The sequence below is a fragment of the Elgaria multicarinata genome, chromosome 9 (assembly GCF_023053635.1).
Source record: "Elgaria multicarinata webbii isolate HBS135686 ecotype San Diego chromosome 9, rElgMul1.1.pri, whole genome shotgun sequence".
Classification (NCBI taxonomy): domain Eukaryota; kingdom Metazoa; phylum Chordata; class Lepidosauria; order Squamata; family Anguidae; genus Elgaria; species Elgaria multicarinata.
In genome coordinates, this window is record NC_086179.1 from 54,800,478 (window position 1) to 54,822,061 (window position 21,584).

At 42.2% G+C, this 21,584-nt stretch overlaps 1 protein-coding gene across 1 annotated transcript in view; it reads left to right on the top strand.

Annotated features, from left to right (window-relative positions):
- The first annotated feature begins 16,829 nt into the window (after positions 1-16,829).
- The window catches only part of CPM (carboxypeptidase M), a 43,860-nt gene continuing 39,105 nt past the window's right edge, over positions 16,830-21,584 (top strand). The window contains exons 1-2 of the mRNA XM_063134769.1: positions 16,830-16,868; positions 17,073-17,229. Coding sequence (XP_062990839.1) covers positions 17,076-17,229 — 154 coding nt within the window. The 5' untranslated portion in view covers positions 16,830-16,868; positions 17,073-17,075. The remainder of the gene's footprint in view (positions 16,869-17,072; positions 17,230-21,584) is intronic.

Consider the following 21,584-nt stretch of genomic DNA (forward strand, 5'->3'; position numbering starts at 1 on the left):
TGGACCTACCCCATGACAGTCCAGGCATGCACCTGTCTCCATTTCCCTCCGTATTCACAGGATGATCTTTCTTTTCTTACACTTTTTCATGGCAGATGGGAAATATCTCCCCAATTCTCACCTCTCCTTACTGTGATGGCAAATGTTAATCAGCTACCGCCTGCTTACATGAGGTTTAGATCAAATACCTTTTGCCGGTTTCCAATTGGAGGGATTCCCTCCCCCTATCAATCTCCCCTCCCTCTCTTGACTACAAAGAATAAAAATAGAGCAATTTTCCTACGTTTTTGTCTTCCACTGGACCATCTATGAGAACACATGCTGCTTGCATGCAAGTCAGAAACTCCATGTGACAATGGATTTGTACAGGTTATGTAGTAGTTACCTTGTTTATCATTAGATAGAGAGATAGAAAGATATTCTGCACCTTTTTCTCTCCAATTCAAGTTTAGTAAAATGTTAATTGGAGTCTAGCAGCCTACTTAAGCTCCTAAGGAATAATCTCCCACTTGCCAAGTGACTCAATTTACACTACATAGTTTCCTCTAGAAGGAATGGGGAGGAGGGCAAACATAAGCCTCCCAGTGGTATCTGTGAATTTAGCTGGCGGTACATCATTGACTAAGAGTTTTGGGTGTCTCCTTTCACCCCATAAGCCAAAGGGCAATTTCAACCATGGTGGCAAAAAAATAGAAAAGAGACGGCATGGCCAACAGCCTTTCTTGCAGGCTTGTTGAATGCTATCTCCACAATAATCTCCTCTGATTTGTGCATGGCAGATGTGAGGAATTCTCAGTGGTGAATGGGTGCTATGGTTGACAGAGGAGGGCAACAAGGATGATCAGGGGTCTGGAAACAAAGCCCTGTGAGGAGAGACTGAAAGAACTAGGCATGTTTAGTCTGGAGAAGAGAAGACTGAGGGGAGACCTGATAGTACTCTTCAAGTACTTGAAAGGTTGTCACACAGAGGAGGGCCAGGATCTCTTCTCGATCCTCCCAGAGTGCAGGACACAGAATAATGGGCTCAAGTTATTGGAGGCCAGATTCCGGCTGGACATCAGAAAAAACTTCCTGACTGTTAGAGCAGTACGACAATGGAACAAATTACCTAGGGAGGTTGTGGGCTCTCCCATACTAGAGGCATTCAAGAGGCAGCTGGACAACCACCTGTCAGGTATGCTTTAAGGTGGATTCCTGCATTGAGCAGGGGGTTGGACTTGATGGCCTTATAGGTCCCTTCCTATTCTATGATTCTAATCTGCTAAAATGGGTCCAACTAATGGGAGAGACCCTGGAAGAGGATGACATTGTCAGGTATGCTTTAAGGTAGATTCCTGCAAATGAGCAGGGGGTTGGACTCAATGGCCTTGTAGGCCCCTTCTAACTCTATTATTCTATGACTCTATGACACGTGGAAATATGGGGGAGCAAGGAGATGGCCTTATAATAGATCCCTGAAATCTCTAGTTCAGGGGGTGGGGGGAAACAGTAGCAGGGCTAATAGAGACTTTCTGCTTGAGAGGTAACATCATGACTGTGTTTTGCTAGGCCAGTTTAGTTATAGAGCAGCTTTCCATGTTCTTGCAAGTCAGCATTCTTTCTTTAAGGGTGCTTCCAAATATGCAGCTCCTAGCACTACCAGTTGTAAGGCATTGTGCATTGTATCTTTTTCTTCTCAATGAATTTTTGGCTGTAAGAAAAGACAAGACAGAATTGGTGAGAAAACAAGGGAGGGCTGTGAATGGAAGTCAACATCATCTGGAACTCCAATAAAATTCCATGAAAAAGGCAGAGAAATAACAGAATAAAATCTACATCTAGAAGCACCCTAAGTAAAAATTCTAGCCAGTATAAAAGTTATCAGAATGCAAAACTTTTTCCTGGGTTGGCAACTATTACACATACAACAGTAGAGAAGAACCTCTGGCTGAACCAGAAACAAATGGCTTATTAATCCTAGAAACAAAATGCTAGTCTTGGTCAATCAGTTATAATAAGTCATCACCTCTTCTATGGAGGCACGGTGCCTGCATTTTTAAGGCGAACAACTGGGAGATTGTTGTATAAGAATGGAACTTTTCACGAATATGATGTCTCAAGTCTGATTTGGCTCCAATCCTGCAATTTCTGGAAAGGGTATTGACAAGGTTGCTAGGAGAAAAACGAAGAAGCCGTGAACTGTGAAATAGAAGGAAAGTTTCCCCTTCAGAGGAAGAAGAAATATGTCCAAAAGGGTTCGGGTAAGTAATTAATGAAATGTAGGGGTATGCAATATGTCACCCCAACATCACAGAGTGTCTTTTATAAGGGAATCAGTAGAACATTGTCTCTACTGTTTCCAGGCCCTGGTTTCCAAACTACCATGAATGGCTTTCCCAAAAAGATATGTTAAAACACAATCTCTTATGTTGGCATAATCATGAAGCATTATTGTATAGCTTACATCACTACAGTCTAACAGAGCAACCCTATACTCTTATTATGCCAGAATCAGAGATAGGTTGCCACGACACTGACTAGGAAACTTACCTGCTTGTTTTTCTAATCAACCTCTTGATTTTTCTCATCAGCTTTGCAACTAGGCTACAAAACCACATAATTTTGTTCCCTCCTCAACTCACCCACCCTGCCCTTCTCAAATTTCAAGGGACACCTTGGATTCATCGTTTCCAAATCTGTTTCTTCAAAGAGGGAAAGGAAGGTAGCAGTTGAAATTGACAGGCTGTGTGTCAATTTTGTTTCCCTGTCTCTCTTTTTAATAAATAAAAAAATGGGCAGCTCTTGTGCAGTTTCAAAATGCCACCCCTATTCCAGCATAGTGAAATTTTGATTTAAAAATAAATAAAAATAAAAATCAATTGAGGACCACTAAGAGGATTGCAGCCTTGCTGCCAGATCAAACACATGTTTACTCAGAAGTAATAACTGCTTTGTTCAGTGAGATTTCATCCTGCTTTGAAAGCTTACAGAAGGATACAAAATGACTTGCAACCAGAAATGTAGGGCAAGCAGTAGAGAAAGGAGTAGCATCCCCAATATGCCATCCAAATTTCCCAAGGATAATTCCTGCCATTGTGTCTCAATGGAGCATTTTCCTGTCCACACCTGCTGAAACATTGCAGTGCTGTTCCACTTTTTCACTTCTGCTGATTTTATCCTGGTTGTGCTTTTATATTGTATTTTATATCATATTTTTATACTGTTTGTTTTATACTTTGAATTGTTTTAATTTTTGAGAACTGCCCAGGGAACTTCGGCTATTGGGCAGTATAAAAATACAATCAATCAATCAATAAAATGGGACATTCCAATTTGCTATTTCAATCCTGTCTTAAACTGTGAGTATCATATTTATTTACTGCTACTCAATACAGTAGTCATGGATTGACGTGTCAGTTCAGCTGTTATAAGTGTTTCTAACAGTGCTGGAGGTTCTGAAGCTGATTCGCAACTTCCGGATAGGGTCCACTCCGCTCCACCTATAGTCCGCTCCGCTTCACTGCGAAGCTCCGGATCTGGATCGGAGCTCTGCTTTCCCCCATAGACTTGCATTGAAATCCAAAAAGCCTACAACTTTTTTTCTATTAATGTTAGAAACCTCAAACTTGGCACCATGGTAGCTTAGCCATATATTCACATGCATGCCAAGCCTCAAGCAAATCCAAGCATCCCCTGATTTTCGGGGAATTTTTGAAAATCAGACACCCCATTTTCAGACATGGGATTTACTCCGACATTTTTATAGATAAAAACTTTGAAGTGGGTGCCCTGACAGATGCCATCTAGATCCACGTTCATGGCAAGTTTCAAGCAAATCCCTTCATCCCCTGATTTTTGGCAGGAGTTTAACCTTTAAAGCATCACCCCTAACCCCAATTCACACCTCTTTCGATGTCTCCGTCAATTTTCACATTAGAAATGTCAAATTAGGCACCATGACACCTGATGCCTGTATACACATGCATGCCAAGCCTCAAGCAAATCCAAGCCTCCCTTGATTTTGGGGGGATTTTTGAAAATTGGACACTCCGTTTTCAGATATGGGATTTACTCTGACATTTTGACAGAAAAAAAAAACCCCTTTGAAGCAGGCACCCTCACAGATGCCATCTAGATCCACATTCATGGCAAGTTTCAAGCAAATCCCATCATCCCCTGGTTTTTGGCGGGGCTTTAACCTTTTAACTCACCCCAATTCAAGTCCCATGCTAGAACTCCGTCAATTTTCATGTTAGTAATGTCAAATTAGGCACCATGACACCTGATGCATGTATACACATGCATGCCAAGCCTCAAGCAAATCCAAGCCTCCCCTGATTTTTGGAGGATTATTGAAAAACGGACACCCCATTTTCAGACATGGGATTTACTCTGACTTTTTGACAGATAAAAAACATTGAAGCAGGCACCCTCACAGATGCCATCTAGATCCACATTCATGGCAAGTTTCAAGCAAATCCCATCATCCCCTGATTTTTGGCGGGGGTTTAACCTTTTAACTTACCCCAATTCAAGTCCCATGCTAGAACTCCTTCAATTTTCACGTTAGTAATGTCAAATTAGGCACCATGACACCTCATGCATGTATACACATGCATGCCAAGCCTCAAGTAAATGCAAGCCTCCCCTGACTTTGGGGGATTTTTGAAAATTGGACACCCCAGTATCTCAGGGATTTTTAAAGCTGCAGACAGCTCAATGGGCTTTATTCATGGCCATTTCAAAGGAAATCCCAACATGCCATGAATTGTGGAGTAGATAAATCTAAATATGAATCTTCTTCCACACTTGAAAAATTTATTTGGAACTTCAAAAAGTCTAAGTGAGTGCAGGAAGGACTTATCCCCTGAGTCAAAGCAAGACACACACAAACCCACTACAGCAGCACCCAGGCGGGGGAGGGAAGGCAGCCAGGCAGAAGACATTTCTGGGGGCACAACTAAGTGAACCAAGGATTGTTTCAAAGCCCGTAATGCAAACCATCCCTGCGAGGCGGGCACAGAGGAGGAGGACAGGCAGCAATGGGAGCAAGCATGCCGGAGGCTTGTGGGGTTGAACCACAAAGCCCATCATGTACTACAGCTCCCAGGCACCAGGCAGGCAGAGAGGCAGGCAGAGATGTACGACTATGCCAAAGATCTATGGGGAAGTCAGTCACAGCAGATACCTCAAAACAACAGCACCCAGGCTGAGGTGGGAAGGCAGGCATGGAGCAGTCATTTCTGGGGGCACAAGGAAGTGAGCCAAGGATTGTTTCAAAGCCAGTAATGCAAACCATCCCTGTGAGGCGGGAGCAGCACAGAGAGATGCCTTTTCTTTTGCATCCCATAACTAGGAGGCTAGGAGGATAAGAGTAAAGCTTTGTGATCCTTGCGTCAGAGTTGATTGACCGCTTTGTGATCACAGCCATTATTAAACAACAACAAAATAATAACGTTAATAATAGCAGTACTTATTAATAGCAATAATAATAATAATAACAACAATAAGGAGTTGAACCACAATGAAAGCCTGCCTGACTTCACTGAAGAGGAAAAGCCAGGAGAGCTTGGGCTATGGGGTGTGTAATGTAATAAATAAATAAATAAACAAAGGAGGGGTGGAATTAAAAGCAGCAGTGTTGCTGAATAAACAACAACAAGATTTTTTTTTAAAAAAAGGCTATATCTGTCTTTTACCAGTAAGAGGAAAGTGGACGTGCCCAGGGGGAGGGGGAATTATGCCAATTTGACTGGCCCTAAGTAAGTACCGGTCTTTAAGAACTACCTGACACTTCAACTCATGACAGGCATAGCTTCTCCACTCCAGTATCCACTGGTTAATCTTTGGAGGGCTCTGATGACCCTCTAAGGGCAGGAGTGTGTGCACTGGGCACGTCCACATGCCCTAGGGGACCTCATCCCCTTGCACCACATCTATTCAGTTGTTCACCAAGGTTAGGGTGGGTAGCAGTGCTGTGTTTCGTATCTGTTATTTATTTGCTTAGTATATGATTTCAGATTGTGTTTGTGCATTTGGTGGGGCTACTGTTTTAAAAAAAAACACTGGGAAAAGTCCGTTCAGAGACTAAGAAAGAACAGTTTCCCAGTATCCCAAGTTACTAAGTATCTCATTTTGCTTATCCCCTCCTCCAACTTTGGGATTGGAGGATGCTTCATCAGGTGATTGTGGCGTTACACCCCACAAGTCAATTCCAAATGTATGTCTGCGGTTTGTAAGTCTGTGGTTTTTAGAATGTTGGCCTGAGTGAGCGGAGTTAGAATGTCTTGGGAGGGGGGAGGAGTGATATATAAGGGAATGACTGAGGGGATGGAGATCTTTTTCAGAAAATCTTTTCAGGGGGACTTGTTAGGTACTCTTAGAGTCTGTAGTGCTCTCTGTGTTTATGGTACTTAAGTTCTGGGAAATTTGAGAGTCAGTGTAGTGAGTGGTGTCTTTAGAGTGTGGTGTGCCCGTAGCGGATGTATATCAATCAATACTGATAATAAAGACAGTTCAAGAGTGATTGTGTGAGAAAAAGGAAAGCGCGTATGTGAAGGAGTGACAGGATTGTATGAAAGGTTTCAAAAAGGTTTTTGAATGTTATTTGAAACAAAGCTTATGAACTTTTAAAAATAAATTTTGATTGTTTTGTTTTTAAACTACCACAAAAAGTCCACGTGTCTGTTTGGCATTTATCATCTTAAGTTTACACATATAACACCCACTCTGACAATCATTCACCTAAGCAGATATAACTCACAGCGCATTATTATATATATTAAAATCCATTCTCCATTTTAAACCCCTTTCTCCACATAGTTTGGAGGAAGGTGGGTTTTCATCCCTTGCCTCAGGCGTATCAAGCGGTGGTGCTTGGCTTGAACAGGGAGTAGCTGCGGCCGGGTCTGTTGTTCAGAGCCTGTGTCGCCCCAGTGATCATGACTGGGAGTTGAATCTGCCTCTCAGCACTTCGAAAAGGTACCTCTCCTGCTTTTTTTACCCTATTTTTAAAAAAAATCATAGCAAGCAAATCGCAGCATGCAAAGTGCTGAAAATAGGCTCAAAATGACCCCCACCCACGACTCTCTAAGCACAGCGAGTTTCAAATAGTTAGCTTGAAAAACAAAAAAGTTATCCACTAATCTTTTCCGCAATGCAATTTTATGGGCGAAAAAATCCAAAATGGCAGGTGGAGCGCTCCGTGAAAAGTGGAGTGCTCTGCTTATGGTCGCTTCTCTTCACCATGCTTCTCCAGCCCCTCCGATCCACTTCTCCTCTGCCTGTAGGGGGAGGCGGATCACCCCGGTTCGCTGCTGCTTCTCCGATTCTAAGCGAAGCGGATCACACCCCTACCTAGCAGTTAAGAACACTTAAATTTATTTCATATTTGTATAGCTATTCTGCCTCTCAGCCAAATGTGGCCCCCATTTTAAAATAAATAAGCAATTTATTCTCATGCAGCAGCCTTGTATCTTTTATAGGTGCATATTCCCAAGGCTTTCTGGTCAGGGCATGCTTTGGAGTTGAATCAACATGTAAACTCAGTACTATACCCTTTCTATGTGCAATTCCCCGAGGCAGAGAATAAGGCTTCTGCCAGCTCAGTCACACCTTTGCTTCTTTCATCTGGCAGGCAGATGTAGCCTCCCACTAAAGAAGACTACTACTTTGTTGCCACTCATTTCTTTACATGGAAACATGTCCAATTTTTGCTGCAGAACATGCTGACTTATTGTGTTAAGTGAAGAGATAGGACCTGGCAACCACTGTGTTCTAGAGCAGCCTTCCCCAACCTGGCGCCCTCAGATGTATTGGAATGCAACTCCCATAATTCCCAGCCTGGCATCCAGCTTGAAGTTGAAGGCAGTAAATATGGGTGCAGAAAAGGAAGCTGAGGCCAGAATCTTCTACTCTGAAACTACTGATCCTCCTATCCTAAAGTCCTCTCCTATAAATCTGACCATGATGCCATCGCCTGCAATGATCCACCCATTCCCCATTTGCTCAGGACGTTGGCTATTCTGGTTTAAAACATACCACTGCTGGTTTCAATGGCTGACATCCACTTCAATGTCTTAAGATTTCTTCAAGCGATTCATCTCACATGTCCTCATGAAAATAATGTAGGTATCTTCCAGTACAGAGCAATCTGAAGAAGAAGAAGAAGAAGAAGAAGAAGAAGAAGAAGAAGAAGAAGAAGAAGAAGAAGAAGAAGAAGAAGAAGAAGAGACTAAACAATATGAACATCTATCATGAAAACACGATTATCATGAGAAAACATTCTCAATGGACACCATCCGTGTCATTCTTTCTGTGCTCATTTGTTTAGAGAATTAGATTCCCCCCACCCACCCAATTTAGTTTCTACGATCCCAGTAGTAATGTTTTCCTAGGGGGACTTGACCTCCTTTACAAGTTATTTATGTGGATTTTCCCATGGTCACTATTCCCACTGCATGCCTATAATAAGAATGGACTTGAGCCAAAGCAACATTCTGTCCCTCTCCACTTTCCTCCAAGCAGTGGAAACTAAAAAGCATATCTTGAAATTGTCCTTGCAAGAAACAAAAGCTGTCATTTTAAGGAGGATATGTGACTTTTCGATCATTCCCAACCCCAACTGGGAATTGAATGTTCATAGTGTCATTCTAGATTTTTAGTGAGTATAAACGCCATGCCTCTGTATTTTCTAAAATCCAGCCTTCATTTCTGACTCACGTGCATTTATGCTACATGATAGGAACCAAAAATGCTAAAGCATAATGTACAAGCACTAGGATTCTTCTATATATTTATAGTAATACGAGATTGTAAAAGTCAATAGGAATAAAGTATGTTCTGTTTGTGTATATGTTTATGATAAGGTTTGGATCAAATTGAGGTGTTATTTAAAGCATGAAAAAGTATGAGCAACTCTGCAGTAATTCCTGCAATTATAGTTATTGTTTCTGAACTCTCCTTTGGTGCATTCTTCCTGTTTTGTGTCATTAAAGTAATCAGAATGCCCCAAACATTGGTTGAAAACATTCTTTGTTTTACTGATGCCTTGTAAAGTCACCTTCTTTTTTGCATTATGTGTAGCACACATTTTAATTCAATTTTATGAGAAGCTTTAGCAAATGGTATTTGAAAGGCAAATCTTTAAAACAAGGATTCTTTTAATGCTAAATGTTAATAGCAGCTAAACTATGTTTATCCCATCTTGAATAATATTGCTAATACTGCCCCCAGCCCCACCTGGTTTGTATTTTCTGCTTTCCTGAAAGAGCTGATTCTATGGATTCACGAATGCCAGTGTAATGTAACCAAAATCCTACATTTTCCCAGCAGCAAAGTAAAAACAGTACTTTAGCTACAGACAATATTGAGCCTTTCCACATGATGCTTTTATTGTCTGCTTGTGATTGCTCACTCGTGGTGGTTTGCAGCCCTTTACATGATGTCATCATTCTCCAGAACCTTTCCTGTTCTTTGCAATTGTTATCATGTGGTGTTTTTTTCCTAATGAGGAAAGTGTGGTATTTTTTTCTGAATCATGATATAGAGCAGCAGAGAGAAAAGAGCACTGGAAAAAAACAGGCGAAAAGGAGTCATTCTTAATCCTGCAAAGAATCAGGAAGCAGAAGCTTTGGTAAAGGTATGGGTTAAAAGCCTTATGTAGCAAAACCCTTCATGACATGTATAGAAAGCACAATCAAATTGTGTCAACATCATGAAAGCCACAATGCTGTTGCCGCTCTCAATCCACACTCCCTTGCACATGGAGCACCTCCTGTGTCAGAGATAGCCCAGGGGATAAGAACAACAATGGATTCTTGCAACTGCACATTCTCTAGATCCCCTTTCAAAAAGGGATTCAAATGTCCTGGAAGCCCCAAAATAGTCAGCAACAGGAAAAGGCAGGAGCAGCAGCTACTGCAGCTCGCAAACAACCTTGTTTGCTAGCATAAGTGGCTGTTGTCTCCTTTCTGCTGCGCATGGTGTAAGCTTAGCTGGATTTGGGGGATGTGTTGGCGAACAGCCCCTCCCCTTTGCTGCACCATATGTCTTTATCCTCTGTGCCCTATGTGGGATACACTGATACAGCTGGTTGAACAATGAAGGGTTAGCATACCGTTTCATCACATTCTGGGGGAATGGGAGAGCGGGAGGAGAGACACGTTGTGGCCATAGGTGTTTGAGGGCCCTGCACACCCATCTCCTTCCTTGGGGTTTTGCAAGTCCTTTGAGATTATTCCTTTAGAATTCTGACTGGTTCTGAATCACAGCCTCGTGGACATCGATTAAGAGGTTTATCAGATGAGTGTTTCATTGCACATTCGCTACAGTCCACTTACAGATGATGATGTCCGCCTTCTGCACACTCTCAGGTGCCTCCTGCTCCTTCTGCTTGTTTGTCTGTCACAAAATAGACCTCTTTTAATCTGACTTAAAAAAAAAAAAAAACCCAGAATGTGCAGCGATTTCCTGTTCTGTGCAGGAAAAGCGGTGCAATAAAAACAGCCCCTGAATGGGTCACATGGTGTTTACGTCTTTCCCTCCGAGCAGAAAGAGGAAGTAATGAGGGACAAAAGCGGGGGTGGCGAAGTGATAGTAAGGAAATGCGCTTTCCCCCTGTGTAATGACGCTCTAAGACTGTTGTACAATTTGCAATGTCATTAATTTTCAAAGCATGAACTCACCTCTGTTAGGAACATGCCTGGTTTACTGGGGAGGCAGCAGTACTTAACAAGTACTTTGGGACACCAGTGACAATGAGCACATGGATTACCACTGCTAGGAAAGACAAAGCTTTGTGAGCAAGAGGAGCTCCAATAATTGATATAAACTGCATCCTCTGGGTCATCCCTTGAAGCTTGCACTCAAGTCCCTAACACAATAAGCTACAGGGGTGAAATCTGCATACATTCAAATGTTGGCAGATTCTAACTGGTTAAAAATTAAGGGGTCTCTCTCCTAAAATTTGCTTCTGCTGTTCCTAAACTACAATATCCTCCACTGATCAGTGTTGGAAGTACTCATGGTAATCATTCACCTTTTATCTCACCTGCTTAACATCCATCTTTAAATGTATCTGATTTGATATCTAATCAGGTGCTTCCTGCTATTTCCACTAGGATAGGGTAGGAACTGGTTACTTAACTAAAATGAAACTAGAGGGGATTGAGAGAGAAACTCTTTGCTTTCTTTTTCCATAACTTCTGTTTATCTTGACTTTTAGTGAGTGCAGTGGAAGACAATAACATTTTTAAATGACGGAAACCAGCAATGGTATACACTGATAATACTGGGGGGTGGGGGGAGAGCGAGCGAGCACTGCTACACTGATGGAACAGTAGCTGAATGTCAGGGGTGCACAAACCTTTGGGTCCTGAGGGTGTCCAATAGTGGGCCAGAGGGAGGCAGATGACGTCATGTGAGGGACCTGCAAAAAATCCGTGAGTGCCCAGTAACGAGCATGGAATAAAACGCTTGTTGGATGGAGCCCTAATTCTGGCTGCAACCCCATATACTCTTACCTGGGAGTAAATCCTGTTAAATGCAATAGTAATCTGTGTAGATATGGATAGGATTGCACTGTCATATGGCTGGTTAAGTAACACACTTTAAAATCCCATGTTCTATCTCTTCAACTGAAATAAATGAGACTCAATTTTTTTCTAGATTGTGAAGTTACTCTATGCGCCCATCGAGTACAAAAATTAAATAAAACTTCTAAAAAAACCCACACAGTGTTCTCTATATTTTAAAACTGAAACATTGGGCGACAAATAAAATCTGTCATGCATTCTTCTAAAGTCAAGCCAAAATATTTCATTACTGAGTACTTCCAGATAGCAGAACAAAGAAATGAGTATGAGAAACATTTCTGATGAATAGAAACTTTAGGAACAATTATGTAAACATGTTGCAGCATTCAATATATTCGAACCATTTGGATTGTGCATTTCTGTAAATGTAAGAATAATTTTAAGAAGATGCTTGGGGTTTTTTTGTATGCCCTGGCTGGGGCATGCTGGGAGTTGTAGGACCGTTTTTCTGTCTAAACACGCATAGGATTGCATCCTAGTGAAGACCAATACTACAGTCCTGAGAGTTAAGGCCCACACATGCATATGCAATTGGGGGTCTCCGACCTTTTTTGTTCTTTTCATTTGTATAGTGAAATAGTTTCAATAGACAAAACCCAATGACAGGAAAGTGGTGGCTAAAGCCTCTCCCCTTGAGAACAGAGACTGACATAGTTTGCAATTCTTGAGAAATCTTGGAAGGTCTGTGCAAATGCTATTTACAAATCCAAAGGAAGAACAGGTATTGGTGGTACTACTAGAAAAGTCATTCTAGTTCTTCAGCAGAATTGTTGAAAGTGTCTGAGTCTGAAGTCAGAATCCTGTAGGCTTTTGCCTCCAGATTCTAAGATCTCAACATCATTGCCAGGATCACCCCATGTTTCTGTGTTGGCCCTCCAATAACACACACACCACTTCTATGTTTGTCTAACTTTGGGAATGTGGGAAGACATCTGATAGTATTTACTTCTGCTTATCAGGTGAATGTGTTGCGATCTTCAAGTGTGTTCTATCCATGCCATGTACTTATCTCCATGTAACTGACCAGCCAAAATGGTGTGGCAGATTACCCTTGCTTCCCATTCCAACCACAATTTTTGAAAAATTAGATGGCCAGATTCACTATCACAAGGGGAGGGCGGAACTCCTCAAGTTCCTAGTCTAGATTTAGCAATATTACATTATTTTCCTGGAACAAAATGTATGCTCTGTACATTTGTGACGGTTCATCTGGAGAATGATTTGTTATGCTATCTTTGTGTTGTGTGTGTCATACACATAATTCTAAGCATGTTTGCTTGCCTTAACGTGTTGGTGCATGGCACAATAGTGATCCATCATTCAAAAAAATGGGGAAAACCACCTTTTTTTCTTCTTCTGAATACCAGACACTTTCAGTTGCAAGTCATTCAGCACTATCCTAGCCACAGCAAAGGATGATACTATTAAAGTTCATTTCTTAGTGCTGGATTGAAATGAAGAGGTTCTTCTTTCCTCACTAGCATTATCTTTTCTGGTCTTTAGAGTTTCGGTGTGGGAACACTGTTTGCTTATATTTGTTTGCTCCTCATTGTCATGTACTAATCTCTGTGTGTTTGTCATAGTACGTGCTGCAAAGGAATTTATGGCTGTCTTTTCTTTCTTAGAAGTTCAATTTAAGAGGAATGAGTGTGAAAGAATGAAGGGAACATTTTTCCAAAGAATGCCAAGGATGCTTATTGGGTTAATCAATGCAAAATTGTATCTAAACATCCTACGTATTGCTATTCTCCAAGTGTCATAGTACAATGGGAAGTAGAGTAAATACAGACTATGAATTCTGCCTGGCCAACTTGTTCGAATATTATTTTAGCTGACAGGGGCCCCAAAAGAAAGGCTACGAATTGTAGTTGTGATTTCACTATTTCCACCAGGATGGACTCCTTTCCATGTCTTTTTGCCCATCACCATAGGAACAAAGGAAGATGCATTATAATGAGTCTGATAACTGGTCCATCTAGCCCAGTATCATTGACACTGACAGACAGTGGCTCTCTTGAGTTTCAGGCAGGAGGTTTTCCAGCCAAATTGAACCTGGGACCTTCAGAATGCAAAGCATCATCTCTACCACTGAGCTATGGACAAACCAATATTCCTTTGTGCTGAACTACTCACTGCCTTACAGCCTTACTCACTGTTGTCATGTCTCTTCTTCCTTGTCTAACATATGACCCTCTCCTTGAAAAATGTTTCTCCCCTCACAAAGACATCAAAACACATATTATTCATTCATTTATTAGATATATAGCCAGCTCATAGGCTCAGAACAGCTTCCTGCAGAGTAGGTGAGGAGCAGAGCACATATTGGGCAGGTTCGCACATCATGTTAAGCCACCCTGCAAATAAACCACAGTGGGTTGTTTGTTCATGGAACAACTCATGGCATACCCATCAGACAATTGGGCTTGCAATGGCTTATTCTCCCCCTCCTTTCCCTTCAGTCCTCCAGTTGACTCTGGCAAGTATCCTTGGGGATTTGTGGCAAAAAACAAACAAAAAACAAAAAAAAAAACTTGTCTGCCCCCTCCTGTCTCAATCACTACCCTTTTTGTTCCCCAGCTTTCTTCTATTATTTTCGGTGCCTCAAAAATGCACAAGTGGGGATACGTTTATCATCATCACCACCACCACCATCATCTTATTCCCACCCACCCCAGTCCTTTGTAACTGTATGAAATTATCCTATATGAAACCTCATCTTTTCAGTTTCCTTGTATGTTATCTACTTCACTTCATCTGAGAGCTGAAACAAGGAAATTACTACTATCTCTATTGCTGCTGCTACTACTAATATGACTCCGATTGTACGTTTTTGAGGCACCAAAAATAAAAAGCCAGGGAATGGGTGACAGTCCTTCAAAGTGCTGTTTCTGCATTAGTGAAAGAGCTGTCACTGGCAAGATCATAAATCGCAAGGAGCATGGGCTTCTTTGGCTACAGAGCTGCTCTGTAAGAGTGGCAATCATGGCAACCCATGATAAATTCGACTTATCGGGTCTGGGTCACATGACAACCCACCACAGATATGAACAACCCTATAACAGGCCATGGATCTGTGTGGCTTGTTCACAAAAATAAGCCACCCCAGAGAAAACATGCAGGGTTTGGAAGACATGACAACCAAACATCTCTGGCTGCCCATGGTGGGTTGTGATGTCATGTGAACTCAATGACTGTGGCATTTTCTGGCAGTTGTCTGTATTGTGTCTCCATGCGAGCTCCTATGGACTCATCTAAAGGATTGTCTGCCTGTTGGGAGTGGAATGCCACAAGATTTTTCTATGATGACATGGGAGAATTCTGCAGTTGCCACGGTGTGCATGGGTTAAATGAGGGCATCATCAGTAAACAACATTGTGATTGGTGAGTTGTATTGGAGTTTCTGTGGTCATTGTAGGAATGGATTTTGGTGTTGTTGCATTACTTCTTGTTTTTACTGATAGATCATGCCATATAAGATTGTTATAGATGTGACACAGCAGCCACTGGCAAAACAGGGCCAAAGGATTGCTCTGCTTCTTCTTCAAGCTCCGAAGAAGAAAAGAGAGAATCAGCCTCACTCATACAGGTCTCTGTGGATAGCAAAACTACTTGCAGCACAATCATACGCAGAGCTCCAATCAGATGAGCGTTTTATTGCACACTCATTACTGGGCACTCATGGATTTTTGTGGGTCCCTCTCACAATGTCATCTGCCTCCTGAGTGCCTCCTGCCCCTTCTAGCCTTCTTTGCATGTCAAAAAACACTCCAATAAGTCTGACTTATTTTTAAAGATGGAAGTTGCTGCTATCTCTTGCTGTGTGCAGGAGATGCAGCGGGATCAAAATGGCCCCCTGAATGGGCCACGTGCATGTTGTTTACTTCCTCTTTCAAAAGAGGAAATAATGAGGGACAAATGTGTGGGCGGAGAAGTGGCAGTAAGCAAACATGATTTTCCTCCATGTGATGATGCTCTCAGTGTCTACACAGAAAAGGTCCCATTGAGTTAAATAGATCTTACCTCGGATAAATGGATATATACTATGCACTGACCATTTTTGCTTTGCTAGATACTGGGGGACATCTACATGGAACTTTTACTCCAGTTTGACTCCACCCCCAAATCGATCATGTCAGATGACACACACCCCTCTCCATAGCTAGTGTGGCGTTTCTTGCCCCAACTCATTTTTTGTCAAATTTTCCTGTCACTGCGGGTTCAGTGCAGTTTGCATAGGCATGCACAGCACATTTCATTAGGGTGTGCACCCAGGCAGTTTAAACATTAATTGAATACTCAGTCATAATTATTATTATTATTTATTTATTTATATAGCACCATCAATGTACATAAAGGACATTGGTGGGAATGAGGAGCTGCTGCTCAAACCCCAGCATTGGTGGGGCTTTGTGTAACACTGGCTGCAGGAGGAGGTTAGGAGGCAATATTACCCTTCTTCCTTTTTGCTCTTGCTGCCAGGAGCAACGGTGTGCTGTTGGGGGCGGCGGCAGCGAAGCAGCCAGAGAGCAGCTGGAGAACCATTTCCACTGTGTCTGGACCCCCTCTGGATCCCTACTCAATGGCCCCTCAATTCAGCACTTATTTCTTGAGACATTAGGGTGTGCCTTGGCACACCTGGCACAACCCTTGTGCATGCCTATGGCAGTTTGGGAGACTGGCTTTGCTGTTGGTGTTGGTGTTGAAAAGAAAGGGGTGCGATAACTGAGGATAGCCCGGGTCTAGTTCAGCTTGGTTTTGTCAACAGAGCTCACTGCTCAATGAGTGGAACGTTTTGAGAAAGGTCCAGTGGAGGCTGGTGGCTCCGATGTCAGTGGGGCTATGATTCCCCTCTAGGTTTTAGTCAGAACCAGTCATAAATGAGCTACCATGGTGCTGAACCCCATCTGGCACAATTTGCCCAGCCCCAGCCAAATGATCCCGCACGAGGCCCCCTCTCTGTGTGCTTGACTCAGTCCCTGCTGCTCTGATCCTCCAGCTGGGGCTGAGGAGGGGACCCAGGGGGCGGGGGCGGCTGGGCGAGTGTCGTCTCACTGGATGGGATGTCTCCTGCGTCACGCCCGGAGCCGGAGCCAGGCTGGCGCTGGGGGGCCGGCCCAGTGCCTATCAGGCTTGACGCGCGCGCGCTTGCCGCCCCTCGCCGCCTGCCCTGAGAAGCAGCGGCGGCGACGGCAGCAGCAGCAGCAGCAGCTGCAGCATCCTCGCGCTGAGGCAGCAGCGGGCGCAGCAACCGCTCCAGTCCGAGCAGCAAGGGAGGCTTCTGGGCTGGCTTCTGAGGTAAAGAAAAGCAGGCTCTGAGCGAAACGGAGCTCGCGCCTTCGCGCGGCGCTGAATGGCCGACTGCTACCTGTGTGGCCAATTCATCACTTTTTGTATCAGAGCAAAGAGGAGCAGGAGGAAAGAAACGCCCCTCCTCCTGGCTCTTCTCTCTCGACCCCAACACCCGCCCCTCCTTGACTTGCTTGCTCGGCTTCTTTCTAGGAGATGGACCCGCTCAGCTTTCTCTTCCTGCTGCCGCTGGTGGCCGGCTTGGACTTCAGCTACCATCACACGAAGGAGTTGGAAGCTTTTCTGAAGGACGTGCACAGGAGTTACGCTTCCATCACGCACTTGTATAGCATTGGCAAGTCCGTGGAAGGTAGGGTCGCTCTCTTGCATGCTATCTCCCACCCACACTCCCTCCCCTTAATGCATTTGTGGGGCAGAGAACTGAAATCTGTGAGAAGTGTTAGCAGCAGCAGCAGCGCATCAGTCCTGGGGCTGACTCTTGAGCACCGTTTGGTGGAAGGAAACCAATGGGATTTTGAGTGCTTCTCCAGACCGAGGGCGCCTAAGGCTACTCATTACAAGGCATCGTGCAGTTATTCCGTCTTGTCCTTCTTCATGGATTGTCTAAAGTAAAACAAACAAACAAAAAAAACACACCAAAAGGCTGAAGAAGCCCGGGGAAAGGAGAGTTAGCAATTTATTTATTATTGCATTTATATCCTGCCTTTTTTCCTCCAAGGAACCCAAGGTGGCATATATAATCCTCTTCCTCTCCATTTTATTCTCACAACAACAACCCTGTGAGGTAGGTTGGGCTGAGAGTCTGTGACTGGCCCAAAGTCACCCAGTGAGTTTCCAAGGCTGAGTGGGGACTAGAACCCAGATCTCCCGACTTCCAATTCAACACCTTACGTCTGGACCCCCGTACCATCCTCATAAATTTCTGTGAACGAAGCAGGACGACAGCGAAATAAATGTGTCTTAACTAGCAATCTCTTTGCCTCATTTACAGAATTTTTGGGCGAGTCCAGATGCCATCATCTTCCACTTGTAGCATGTTTTCTCACCATGTCTTCTATCTTTTTGTCTTTCCACAAATAAACTGTTAAGGAGGAAAGACAGACTAGCTGCACAATTTCTTTGGATTGGTAACATGATCTAGAAGCACCCTTACTTCCCCATAATGGCTCCAGTTCAGAGGAAGTTAGCTGTGCTTAAGTCTAGATGAAACCAATTTTCAAGTTTTCCTGCTATTTAGGATTGAGATGCATGCTTTAATACAGTGCAATTTCATTTATCTGAATAAGCCAGGGAACCTCCAAAACTTTTGGGATGGGATGTTAACAGTCTGCTTGTAACTGGAGTTATAAAGGAACTGTGTGAAATGCATTTAACAGTACACACGTTATACTCTGAGAATATTGAACGAAGATAAAAGTTTCTTTTGACTAAGAACCTTTTTACTTTATTGTTTTATCTGGCAATAAATGTTTAATTGGTAGTTAGCTCTTCAGAGGGATCTGAACAGCTTTCTTGCAGCTAGCACATTTGTGGTGAATAAAGTAACATTCTCCAAATACTTAAGAAGTATTTTTCTTGGCTACTAAATATTATTAATTTATTTTACCAACAAGCATGTCTATTGTGGTTTGACATGCTATCTGGAATTGAATAGCATGGGATCTACTGTCTAATGCCCATGTTATTACTGCTGACAAGTGACAAAAGAAGATTGTTTAGTTATATGTATGTTTGTTTAGAAGTTACTTGTTTCCATTTATACCACTTGAGCATGGGTGAACTCATGTACCCTTTTGAAAGAAGTTGAGGAAAGTACTTGGTAAACACCAGCATGGCTACTTGCTCCACTGCTGCAGCAATCTACCATACTCCTTATTACACAGTGCATTTCATTGGATTTTGTATAAAGTATTTTTGAGCAAACATATGAATTGCACTAGCATACAGATACATAAGGATCAAACCACACATTTCTCTGGGAGACCCATTACTGATTTCCTAATGTGTGCTTGTTTGAATTGAAATTTGGCTGTAGAAGGCTTTGAATTTGTTCAGAACAGTGGCAGGGTTGCCCACAAACACATATTTTCACTGCTCTGAAAAAAATTAGCAGCCCTACCTTGTAACTTTGTTGTTTTTAAAGTCAGGAGATTCAGTCACAGATCTTCTGGTTTAATATCTAGCTTGGCCGTAGATGTGACAGTAAGTTATAAGAGTGTTACATTGTGTCAACAGAAGAGCCTTCAGTGTGGTGGCCCCCTTTCTGTGAGAGTTCAGGCAAGTTGCCAACACTGTGTCGTTTCTGGCACCTCCTGAATACAGTCTTATTCCAGGAAGCATTCCTTAATTGACAGCCAAAATTTTTATTGCCGTCCTGTGCTTTTTAGCATAATAATGGTATTTTAATTTTTGCGTCTTTTACTGTTTTAATTCATATGTTTACTGCTCCGGAGTCTGTTTCAGACATGGAGTGGTATACAAATTTTGTAAATAAACAAACAGTACATTCAAATTTGGGGAAACTATACATTATAATCAGTAGGTTTGCCTGCAACTGCTCAGTGTTAGGTAATGACATATTTAATAGGTTTAGCCTTTGGCTTATATAACAGTGACAACACTGTAGATTCTACAGCTAGTATATGGTAGTAAAACCTTCCCCCCCCCTTTCCTCCCTTTTTATATACTTCAAATTTTATATACTTCAAATCTACCAGATGATTTCTGGTAGAATAATTTATTGTTGTGCTGCTATAGCTAAAGGACCAAATTCTTGATTCCTGGACAAGCTTATTCCATGCATACGTATTACAGTGCAAATAGGTTTTACTTGCTTACTGAATTATGCAGTTATTCTTAGAAATACAGTATATAGTTACTTTCTTGAGAAGTGCATAATCTGTCCACATAATCCTGTTTAATCTGGGTTTGCTAGGAACAATTTTTAATTGCGTGCAAGGAGGCCTTTCAACAAGAACTAGCTAGAGTGATTTTGTTATCATTTGGGGTAGAAAATATTAAAGGAAAGCATTTGTACACATCTTCATATTTTGTGACTGCAAGAATACTTATGCAAGACAAATTTTATAATAGAAATCTGGGTTCCCTTTGGACTACTCAGTCCGTGGTGGGAAAAGAGGTTGAAGAAATAAAGGATCTAATTGATTTAAAGTGAGAACGTTCAGGTCACTCTTTAGGCATGCGATGCCAGTCATCATTTAAGAGAGTATATTTAAGCAAACCTTTTACATGTGTATTTCTACAACAGAAGATGTTCTTTAGCAATGCAGAGTACTTATATCTTTAGGTAAGTTTATAAAATGTGCTTGCCACAGATGGTGTCAGGTATGCAGATCAGTGTGATACCCAGCTCTTGACGCCTCTTCTGCTAATTCTGAACTAATACTTGGCAAAATGGCAGGCTGAGTTTGAGTGTAGTAGAACTGTGGCTCTTCTGTGCTCCTATTAGTGGTTTTGTTCGTATCCTATAATTGTGGTGGAAATAATTCTGACTTCACAGTTACAAATGATGCGAATGACCTGGAGCAGTATCCAATGCTGTAGTTCATGCCATTGATGTATCACTAGCATTAGAAACCTATAGTGAGGTTCCGATAACATATGCTGGAGCAAGGAGTCTCCCCAGAAAATCTGTCTCTCCAGGATACAATATTGTAGTTGCTCTAGAGGTCATTTATGCTCACACAACATCAATGTCATAAGTGGCGGAGCAGCATTGCATTTTACCCCTCATTTTAAACTCCTTTATTTAGAAGTGGGTTGATATCAGATGTAATGTACATTGAGGATTCTGAATATTTTCGTTAATTGTAATAAAGAATCCTTCTACTTACTGAATTATGTCTACAGTCTATTGAGGTCACTATAGCATACACACACACACACACACACCACACACCCCATAAGGAGTTCATTGCAGGATTAGACCCTAGTCATTAGTCCTGTTCAGATCTTTGCTTGAATGCATACGTGTTTAAAGTGTTGCATTCTGGCCCTGCCCTCTATGTCTATGGGTGTGTTGGACCCATTTCCCTCAGTCTCCTCAGACCTTGCCTGGCAAGGTCTGAAAAGGAGTTCTATTCACATTTGCTTGAATATGAGTAGAACTCTCCATGCACTCACAAACCCTGATAAGGAAACACTTTTTCTTTTGAAAATGACTGTAATATTTTCAGTTGTAGTTCTTTCCAGCAGTTTTTGTGTATGTGTGTGTTCATATAGTAACCATGGCTTAGGTTACATCATACATTAAATACATGAGTGAATAATTTGTTTCTCATATTTCAGTGAAAACATTAACTAAAATATGTTTTCTTTCAGAGTGACAACTCATAGGTAACAAATGTCTCTCCTGTGATAAAAACTTATTCAGTCTCAAGTTATTATTCAGTGTCAAGAATTCAACTGACACACACAGCATTAAAACACATACATAAACACACATTTTTATTAACTTCCTTGGCAACAAGCAAGACCTGGATCATGCTTTGGAGGTCATGAGTGTTGTTCAACTTCTATAAAGTAACTATTACAGGCCTTTGCTAATCAGTGTTTCAATCTGTGGATTAATGTATTGTTTATGCATTTCAGCTGATGGTGCAGTTACAACAAGGCACAGGGAGAGATCGAATTAGGGGCTTTTCTACATGAAGCTGTTAACCCTACACTTTACCAAGGCTTCTG